The sequence below is a fragment of the Octopus bimaculoides genome, chromosome 3 (assembly GCF_046866305.1).
Source record: "Octopus bimaculoides isolate indiv1 chromosome 3, ASM4686630v1, whole genome shotgun sequence".
NCBI classification, from domain to species: Eukaryota; Metazoa; Mollusca; class Cephalopoda; order Octopoda; family Octopodidae; genus Octopus; species Octopus bimaculoides.
In genome coordinates this window covers 51,307,417-51,318,768 of record NC_142930.1, presented here as the reverse complement: position 1 = coordinate 51,318,768, position 11,352 = coordinate 51,307,417, and the positions used below count along the sequence as shown (strand labels likewise).

The 11,352-nt window shown below is 32.6% G+C and overlaps 1 protein-coding gene across 1 annotated transcript in view; it reads right to left on the bottom strand.

The window, feature by feature from the left end:
- Positions 1-11,352, bottom strand: part of LOC106867249 (uncharacterized) — an 89,706-nt gene that overhangs the window by 12,878 nt on the left and 65,476 nt on the right. The window contains exons 3-6 of the mRNA XM_014912065.3: positions 6,370-6,514; positions 5,684-5,837; positions 4,130-4,338; positions 58-212 (exon numbers count right to left, since the gene is read on the bottom strand). Coding sequence (XP_014767551.1) covers positions 58-212; positions 4,130-4,338; positions 5,684-5,837; positions 6,370-6,514 — 663 coding nt within the window. The remainder of the gene's footprint in view (positions 1-57; positions 213-4,129; positions 4,339-5,683; positions 5,838-6,369; positions 6,515-11,352) is intronic.

Genomic DNA, 11,352 nt, shown 5'->3' with positions numbered 1-11,352 from the left:
TTCCCACTTCGGACAAAAAGAAGTGTAACTAGGTAATAGAAGGATATGTATACATACATATTCATGCCACCAGTCGATTTAGCATCTTTTCGTATAATGTCGTGAAAGAATGACTCGGCTGCTACAGCAAAATATTCGTATTCATTCTCCATTGCATAACTATGTTGGCGCCAAAGTTTGTTCGATTTAGCCTTCTGATATGCAGCCATTATCTGAAATAACCATTTATTTACATATGAATTATTCATAATTTACTTACTTGTCCTATAATTGAAAATTGTCTCGATATATATAATTCACTATTAAAAGTTATGGTCACAAGTATATAGTTTTCTAGTACAATAAAATTGAAAGTTTCCTTATAATGTACATAGTTAACAAAGCATATAGTAATAGGCTGTGTTATTCCTCTATATTTCAATATTTAAATGTAATATTCTTAAATCACTATATTCTGTAAAATGGTTTATGATCCTCTGTTTTCAGTTTTAAAACATATCCTTCATTTAAATGTCTCTGATTATACTTAATATGTTATTTTGATTATCATATAATCAAAATGATGTATTATAGTAAGTTATTACAGTTTTGTGATAATTAAAGCTGAGATACAAAACTTCAAATATATATATATATATATATATATATATATATATATATATATATATATATATATATATATATATATATATATATATATATCATAAGATTTTTAAACTTTTAAATTTTCATATTCAAAAGAGACAGAGACTTCAAATTCGATATATCGATTTATTCACCACTCTATGTTAACATTTCTATGCCAAACTTATCCAGTGACTGGTCCATTGGATTTAGACGTTTGGCACTTCTTCAGGAGTGGTTACCTTTCGAACAAAACACGAAAAAACACATACATAACTATTATTAGGTCTTTAGGACATCGTTAGCTTTCGTGTTTGTTATTATAGGGGAGATAACTCCTTAATTTTCTATTTTTATTGCTCTCCTGTGGATTTCCACTAGATTAATTATTTTGTTTATTTCTCTTTACTATACTATATTACCCGTATACATATGCATACATACACATGCACACACATATACATATACATATATATATACACATTCCGTATTCCCGAGCGTCATACTAATATATACTTTTGTTATTTACACCACCTGTCCTCGTCTGTTGTTATTTTTTGTATATTCTCCCATATATATATATATACATACATATACACACATACATATACCCATACATATATACACACATACATATATACATACACATGCACACACACATATACACATACACATATATATATATACATACATACATATACATACACAGATATATATACACATATATATATATACATATACATATATACATACATACATATATACACACACACACACACACACACTATCTTTTATGCACTCATCCATATATGCATAATTGCACACACATGAGACATCATGCTGTACTTCATCACATCTTGAGATCATTTATACCAACGAAATGTACCTCTTATGATATGCGTACATTTCAGAGCATTATTCTTTACTTTATTAATCAATTTATCCTTAGAGAAGAGTATGTGGTACAGTTCCACCGTACAGAGCGAACAATACTTTCTTCCTCTCTCATATGGCATTGATCTAGCTATTATAGACCATTCTAATGAATACTGTTTATTACTTTCCTTAAGACCCCAGATGTATTTGCTAAGACACAGATACATCACTCACCCAAACCACTGAAGATATAGTAGAAGTAGAACCTACAACAGACTTGAAATTACTTGACGAAAAGAGCTGATCTCTAGTAGAGGTATGGATTATGCATGTAGGCATAGTTTTGTGGTGCAGAAGTTTGAATCGTAACTATGCCGTTTAAGATTCAATCCTTACAACATGGCACCTTAAGTAAGCGTGTTGCATCTTTAAATTAAACAAATCTTTTTGAGTGAAATTTGGTAGATGGAAACTGTAATAACCAGCTAGAGAAACTATTCTTGTTCTTGAGAAGTAGACAATCTGTCCGTCGCCCAATATTGCACCACCATCTTTCCTTGAGTGCTTTTAATGGATTACATTGTATTGCAAGAATTAAGTATAATTGTCTTAAGTATAAAGATAATTTTCTACCTTTTCTCCCACAAGTCTCAGATTTCTTGACAGTTTCATAATACTGCTCCTTTTTTGATTAAGTCAAGTAAAATAGAAAATCAAAAAACACTGCCATTATCATTACGTCGTTAAGGGGAGACAATTCAATTGTACTGATTTTATAATCCAGATTTTCTCTCGTCAAAAATCAATACTTTATTCATCCATCGATAAACAGACTTATTGAGATCAAACGATTGTATCTGTCCTACTATGGCACATACTTCATATAAAGAAAGCATTGTTCTTTGTTTTGTTATTATTTTTCAAGAAAATGAGACAACAATAGAGAACTTCGTTAATACTAAATCTGCTAAAATGGAAGTAATAAGACAGCCACATTTTAAATATTTCACATTATATACATATAGCTAATTCATGTTCCAACAGGGTTGAATTTGCCTTTAATCATTTCACGGTCGATAAATAAGTAAACACTGGTGTTGATACAATGGAATGTTCTACACACCATGAAAATTGAGTTGTACCTAAGCAAGTAAATTACTGAACTGTAAGAAAGAGGGCGGTCGTAGATTATATACGAAACCGGAGGCTATTTTTATAAATTACTCTTTAGTACCTCATTCTCGAATATATTCTTTTTTCCACGCCTGATCTTAATGGGATTCGCTATGCCTTTCATGTGCAAGCTGTGATAAATTTCTTGTAATACATTGAAGTTGAATCAATGTCTGTACTAGAATATTTTTCAAATGAAATATCAGTTGCTCTTGCAAATTCTCCCTCTTCGGGAGAATGGTAGATAAAGGTTGGTTTTAAATAAATGTATATTTTTGGAACAGGATATGGGATTTTGTCAGAATTACGTCCTTTCTAGGAGAACTACTGGCTTGATTTTGAGAGGTGTGTAAGCTAGCTAAAGAAGGAGGGTCCAAGACTATGATTTATAACAATCCTGGTATACTGAGATTGGTACAGTTGATCCTCAACTTGAAAAATCTGTGAATTAATGGAGAAAAGCAGTGGTATGGATAAATTCTAGAGGGACGTTATTCTAGAGAAGGATTGGATAAGATGAAGCACAGTGGTGGGGTCTTGGGAAGAGAAAATATGGATGATATGAGTAAACCTAGATGGTAAGCCTGAGGATCAGAAGTCATTAACGAGGAAGGAAAATGAGCTCAGGATATCTGTGAACGAATCATTACAGCATTTTGGCTTTAATGACTGGCCAATCTGTCAGAAGATCGTCATTGGGTTGATCTAGGATCTTTGTATGTGCGGCAGCAATACCATCCCAAAGATGTGAGCGGCATTCCAATATGTATTCCTAACTCTAAAGAATGAGGCATGTCTATGTGACACGATTTTGGTAATATTATAAATGCGGGCGGGCATTATGAGGTATCTTCAAGAACAATAATACCGAGCATTTTTAGTGATGTTGTTTTAATTGTATGTTATTCGTGACTATTTAAAATTGATTAAAACTTAGTAATTTTCATTCAAACTTTTGCCCGATGCCACGACTTCGTGACGAGATATATTGTCGATGTGTCTCTAACATTAAATCTGACGTATCTCATATATTATTTTTCGACCTGCTAGAAATAGCGGCCAAATTTCCCTAAATTTACACCATATTGGAGAATGTGGTAATTCATATAAAAAGATTGCTAGTCGCAGATGGTAAGATATTCTGATCGATCGGTATTGATCTAGAGCTCAGAACTAATGACTGATATTTAGCTTTTTGTCTGGCAGGGATAAATAGAAGTTAAATAAATAGAATTTGTCATGATTTGAACTTAGAATACGAAAAAGATCACAAAATAAATTCTACCATTTCTGTGAATCTGCTTTTCTCAAGAGAAACTATATGTTCTGCATAGTAATGCATTATGAGTATATATATATATATATATCAGTATGGTATAAAAGAATTATTCTGAAAAAAACGAATAATCAAAAGAAAGCGTTTAAGTTTTGCAACATGTTTCATATTTTTACTGACCTTATTTTTCCACGTATCATTCATATACATATGTACAAGATGAGCAAATTCATGAGTGAGAATATTCTCTGCTCCTTGATAAATATCTGTCGGTAGACAAAGAATTGATTCCATGTTGGATAGACTAATTTCATTGGTTAAACCAGCAACTTCTGAGTATTTTCTACCATCGAATGTACACGTATTATTACAAACACCTTCACACGTCTCTGCAAGAAAGACAGAAAAACATTTAATTCATTAAACATAATCAGTGTCTCAAATTTATAGGTGTGAAGTAATAATGTTGCGTGTCACGTGTTCTAACGTGACTTAAGTAAAATCGGAGTGCCGTGGTCAGGTCTGAACTAATGACATGATTCACCAAGAAATTACTCTGCATTATGATATAAGCCAAAGTACTATTGATTTATAATTTTCGCAGTTGCCCATAAAAGAAAATGTGGGATTTGTGCCAGTCGTACCTTTCGTTGCTATTGGTATTAGCGGGACAATTAAAGTAACAGAAACTTAATGAGGAATTAAATCCATATCGCGTTCCCAGTTTGCATGCAAGTATGTCTCATGCTCTTCTGCGCTCACTTTACATCGAGAAAAAAAAAATTCGTAATGATTTTAGTTTATCTACTTTATTTGTTAGGATACTCAAGCAATGTTATATTTTTGAAACCAAAGGATGCAATAACCTTTTTGAAAATCCTATTCAAAAAATTAAGCATTTCCTCGTTTATGTCAGCTGCTACATGAAATGCGTTGTTCATTGTTATATATTTCCTGCGGCAAAAAAAAGTACTACGCAAGAAACACAACTTCACATTCTATTATCTAAATTGATAATTGAAATGAATGCGTTCTAGGTACAAAATAATTATATAAAATAAACAAAATCCGTAAATGACTGAATATTTGATAAGATTCATGAATGTATCACCGTCCTCATAATACATTCTCCTTAGTTTTATGCTTGTGTTTGTTTTATCTAATCATAATTATAGAAAGAAAACTATTATTATAATTATAGAACTCACTCTTCACATCTTACTAACCCTAATAATTATTTCAAATAAGTAGATTTAGATTTGTGGGCGACGGTTTCTTCTACTAAGCAATTTTCAACATTCTCATTGAAATAAAAACGGATTAAGTAGATTTTGCTTTATTTCTGTAAAATATATCTGATGAAAGCAAAATAACTACAAAACTTCAAAAATAGTCTGGAATCATAAATCTACGCAAAACAGTGGCTATTGTATTTTTTATTCAAGTACGAAAACTTCATATCATTCGCAATTGTACTCAGTATAATATTTGTATATAATTATGAAAGATATTTATCATTTTGTGGAAATATTCTGTATTGTAATTTTTACTTTTATCAGCTTTTGCAGCTTACCAACTGTTATGATAGATACATTTCAATTTGTGGATATCAGAATACAATGGCGGAAACAGCACAAGAAGAACTATTAACTAGTATTTTTTCTGAATCAAACAATAACATTTACTTTTACATATAATTTTATATAATCAGATAAAATGATGCAGATTACTTACGAAAGCACTCCGGTCTGTCAACTAAATCAGCATTCTCTGGATATACAGATAGCGTTTCGGCTAACGTAAAAATACCGACACCGTGGGATTTTGAGACATTCGCGAACACTTCTCTCGGCATGTATTGAGTAATCTTCGAAAGAGTTAAACATGTCTGCACGAATGGAATGTCATCATGATTAATAAATATAAAGCGGTTTGAGGGTGTTAAAGAAAAATACTGTGTTTGTGTGTGTGTGTGTGTGTGTGTGTGTGTATGTGTGGATATGCACTACGTACATATATATATATTAATATTCATACATATTTATGTATGTATGTATGTATGTATGTAGGTGTATGCATGTGTATGTGTGCGTATGTATCTATGTATATATATGTGTGTGTGTGTGTGTGTGTGTGTGTGTGTGTGTATGTATCTATGTATATGTATGTATGTGTGTGTGAGTGCGTACATATTCACGTATTATTTAAAGTCATTTGGTAGGTTGGTTGGTCTGTTTGATGTATAAGTTAGCGTCAGTAGCAATAGCATTATATGATGCTGCAGAGAAATTTTATGTATGTAAACTGGCGTCACATAACTGCATCCCTTAAATATTATTGCAACTATTCACTTATTACTGCTGTTATTAGTATATTTGAATTACTTGTATTTTTATTATCCCGATAATTGTATAACTTACCACAGTAATCGCTCGCTCATAGACGTTATTAGTTGCTGTTATTCGAATGCTAACCTCATCAGGTTTGAAAAGTAAACAGTTCCCCGAGCGAGTAAGATATCTGTATCGAAAGTTTGTTGGCTTAACTGGGCTTCTCTTAAGGCTGCTATAGGTGGAAGTGTAAAACAGAAAAATAGAAAATGAAATCGAATAAAATGCATGTATTATAGATTGTAAGTGAAGAAAAGGATGTAAAACTAATTACGACTGATAATTATTTTCATCTGATATAAGTTAATATCTAAAGATTTTGTTTTAAGTTTGTATTCTAGTATTTAAAGGTTGTACTACATTGGTTAACTCTACATTAATTGTACACACATACACACCTGTTTGTATGTATGTATACGTATATATGTGCGTGTGTGCGGGTGACTGTGGTATGCGTGTATGTATATATATAGTGTTGCTCTGTGTGTGTGTGTCTGTGTGTGTGTATGTATGTATGTGTGTGTGTTTGTGTGTGTGTGTGTGTGTGTGTGTGCGTGTGTGTGCGCGTGTGCTTAACGTGAATGTATTGTTAGAACACCGTAATACTACGGTATTCGTCTTGAGAGAGCATCTCGTATAGATGTTCAGTTCTTAAAAGCACTGAGATATCAATGTCCGACGAAAAATAGCCAGCACCAGTGGTTGAACTGCTAGAGCACATGATTTCTGCATGTTTGCATTTCATCAGTAGCCTGTATCCATTAACATTGTCTGATTCTATATATGTGTGTGTGTGTGTGTGTGTGTGTGTGTGTGTGTGTGTGTGTGTGTGTGTGTGTGTGTGTGTGAATCATATCAAATTTCTTCCAACCACTTGAAGATTTTCAAATTTTAAAGGATTGTTTTCAATTTTTCCGAAAATTTAATAATAAAGATTTTAGGGACATTTAAATTTACATAATTTTACTCAATAAACCAAGTCTATTGTACTCAAAAGTTCGTATACGGTTCCGTGGGCAAATACCAATATACTGGAGTTGTCATGACAACAAACAGTTTCGATTTCTGCTGTGAGGACTCTGAGCTAGTTTCCTTGGCAAAAATTACGTAACTTCAAATTGCTCTAACTTATTTATTATTAATTTTTCGAAGAAATGAATATGATTTTTATTATCCGCAAGAAAAACAACATAATTTTTTTTTTTTTAAATTTTCTAATTAAAATTTCAGAAAATATTGAGTGGTTGGAATAAATTTAACAAGATACACACACACACACACACACACACACACACACACACACACACACACACACACACACACACACACACACACACACACACACACACAACGTGTATAGATAGATAGATAGATAGATAGATAGATAGATAGATAGATAGATAGATAGATGGATGGATGGATGGATGGATGGATCGATGGATGGATGATCAAATAGACAGACATATACACATATATGTGTATATGTGTGTATAGAATGTTCCGGTATGTAGGTGGCAAGACCTCATTTCAACTGCGCACTAATACAGGTGTATAGTTAAATATCTGTCGAATGGGACCCTACTGTCGTAAAATGTAAAAAAGAAATAAAGGTAAGCTGCCCTTTTGCCGGATCTCAGGGAAAATTATCATCAGATCTAAATGATGTGTTTGGAGTTAATACGAGTTTTAATGACTTTGATGATTGGTCGACTCGATCAAATTCACCCCGTGCTAAACAATAGTGGCAACAGCAACAACTTTATATCAAGTAAAAAATAAAGGATTAAAATATTGATTCTTTTAAATTCAAATTTAATTTATGAAATGCAATATACTCCACTTAATCTGCTCACGTATATTTCTGCAAATTACTTTATCAATATAAGAGAAATGAAAGGCTAATTTGAGTCTTGTGGAATTTAAATTCGGAAATATGAAGTATTAGTTATATTATGTATTATGTTGAATTTGACACTCTACTACCTCACTACTTTTCAATGTCCTTCATATGTTCAGTATTGATAATGTCTATTGTGAATTTTAATTCTGATGTCAAATTATTATTTCTTATAATCAAATATTCAGATACTTCACAAATCATGTAACTGTCAAATAGTATTGGAAAATAACGGTTGAAAATGTAATTTTAAATTTATGTTTTCTGTTACGCTTCTGATGTGATAATTTCCGTGGTGGTCGCCTCCACCAAGGAAGATAGCATTTTTGTGTATTACTAATAAATTTTTAACAAAACATTCTCACTTCAGTTAAAGTGTTAAAACAGCAAATAAGATTTTGGAGTTGATTATAGAAGGGGTTATTGATTTTTAAAAATTTTGTTGTGCAGGGGATGGTATTAAATTATGATTTTGATCAAACTGTATTTTCAACAATGTTAACCAGCCTGTTGAGTGAAATAAAGTAGAATTGAATCGATTGGACGACGTTCTCCACAGCAGCCTGTAAAAATAATTTTGTTAATGGACTAGTAGAATAATTCTGATGAACTCTGTAAGTATAAAATCACAATATAAAATCAAGGTTACAAAACAACGATTTTGTGATCACTAGATGAGAATATTTGGATCTTAAAACCAAAACTTTATTCAACCTCGAAGCGCAAAATCCAGAATGATGGTATAAAAATAATTGTAAATAGTATCCTTCCAAATAATATCCTCGTATATTAAAGTTATAAAGTCGCGACATAAATAGCGTTAAAGCGTTTGCGGACATTGTTACAATACAATAGAGATTTAAAGCTGCAGAAACTATTAACTCCATTAATTTAATTTCTGAACAATATTATGAGGCCGTATAAGCTTTAGTATTTGAAAGATTCCTGCAGCCAGGCGGGAATGAAATCTAGTTATGTAAATAGTTTCAGAATACGTGCATAATCATCCAGTTTAGAAATGTTTAAATGACCCTTGTGTCTTATAAGAATTAAAGTAAATGCAACATAGAGATTGTATAAATAGAGCAATTGTATAAATAGAGCAATTGTTTTTCTTGTAGATGACGTTCTCAAAAGAAACTTGCTCTATTTTTGCAATTCATCTTTCAAGCCAAAGACCCCCCCCCCCACATATATATTTCAGACAGGAGTAACGTTTTTTTGTTGTTTTTTTTTTCATGTAGCACGTGAATAGTTCATGGATCATCAATCAAGCGAATTAAAATGGCTTCAATCGGAGATTGAATTATGATATCCAGTTGTTAGCTAGTTACTGGTACATGTCCCACTATGATTCTCAGTCTGTAATAGACGATAGCCTCACAGAGCACATTTTTTTAATAACTTTCAAGGTCATGTCTATTAGTTATGGGAAAATGGTTCATATACTTTATGTAAGATTATATATAAAATAAAACGTTAAAATATTCTCATTTAAAGAGAATCAGTGAAACGCAAATTCTGACTTTGTATCCATTTATACTTAGTTATGAAATGATGAAAACATAAGTTTTGTTATTTTTGTCAAATTTATATATTCAACAGATGTAGTAGATAATTGTTTTTCTCACACAAGCTTAAGATTTTTTTCCTGATATGTTTTAATTTTTTTCTCTGCTGGGATAAGATATGATTTATTTAACAACAAAAAATAAATATGCTATCACGTTTTTCGGCAATATGTTTTGTTGATTAATCAATGACAGAAACAAAGTTTTTAAAAATGTTTTTGAAAAATGTTTCTTCAGAAAAATGTGCAACACAGGTTCCATTTTAAACTGGATTTCTTTCTATCTTTCATTTTTTACTTGTTTCAGTCATTAGACTGCATCCATGCTGGGGCACCGCCCTGGAGAATTTTAGTCAACCTAATCGACCCCATTACTTAATTCCTTTTCTAAGCATTTTACTTATTCCATTGATTCTTTTGCCGAATCGCAAAGTCACTAACACTGATTGTCAAGTAATGATTAGGGTCAAACGTAGACACAAATATATACACACACATATATATATACATATATATATACATATATATATACGACGGGTTTCTTTCTGTTTCCGTCTACCAAATCAGTTCTCACGGCTTTCGTCGGCCTGAGACTATAGAAGAAGACATTTGCACAAAATGCCACGCAGTAGGTTGAACCAGAGATGCAGTGGTTCAGAAGCAAACTTTTTACCACACAGCCACGCCTGTGCCGGTGCATTCACAACACGCTTGCTCTATTAACAAACTATCAACACAATGATAAGAGAGCCTGTGTACACTACTAGAAATAGTGCCTCAATATCTCTCAAATAACATCTTACTGATGTAAGGAAGAAGGGGTTTGCTTCCCTGTTTGCAATATGTACCGGGTGCAGATTACATCGATAACCAGCTGGAGGAGGCGTCCTCCTGGGTTTAAAATGGTAGTAACGTCGGTTCCTATGGAATAGCCATGTTGAAGTGGTGATAAACATTACTTCTCAGTACAGTTCATCTCTTATAGAGATTTTCTACCTAGCTACTTTGCTTACATATATATATATATATATATATATATATATATATATATATATATATATATATATAGGTTCAAAAAAAGACAAAAAACAATGACAAAAAACAACAACGTGAGGATGTGATACGGATAGTGTTATTAGATGCTCGGGAAAGGAAAGAGAGAGAGTATGACGTTTCGCGCGGAGCCCTTCGTCGGAAACAAGGAAAGTTCAAAGAATGGAAAAACGGAGGAAGAAAAAATCGGCACCGATGCCCACGAGGTTACATTGTGGAAGGACCGGAAGAGGAAGTGGTGGAGGAAAAGTTCTTTCTAAGACAGGAGAGTGAAAAAGGGAGGTGAATATATGTGCGTGCGCGAGGGTCTGCAAATGTATGTGTAATAACAGAACGTGTGTGTGCGTATGTATGTGTGTGTGTGTGTGAGTGTGTGCGTGGTTTGGTTGTTTATCTGTTAGTGTGTATGTGTGTGTTTGTGTGTGTGCGTGTGACGTAGTGGAAGGAATTAGTAGCAGGAATAGTTAGTGGGTGCTTATGGACAATGGTCAGT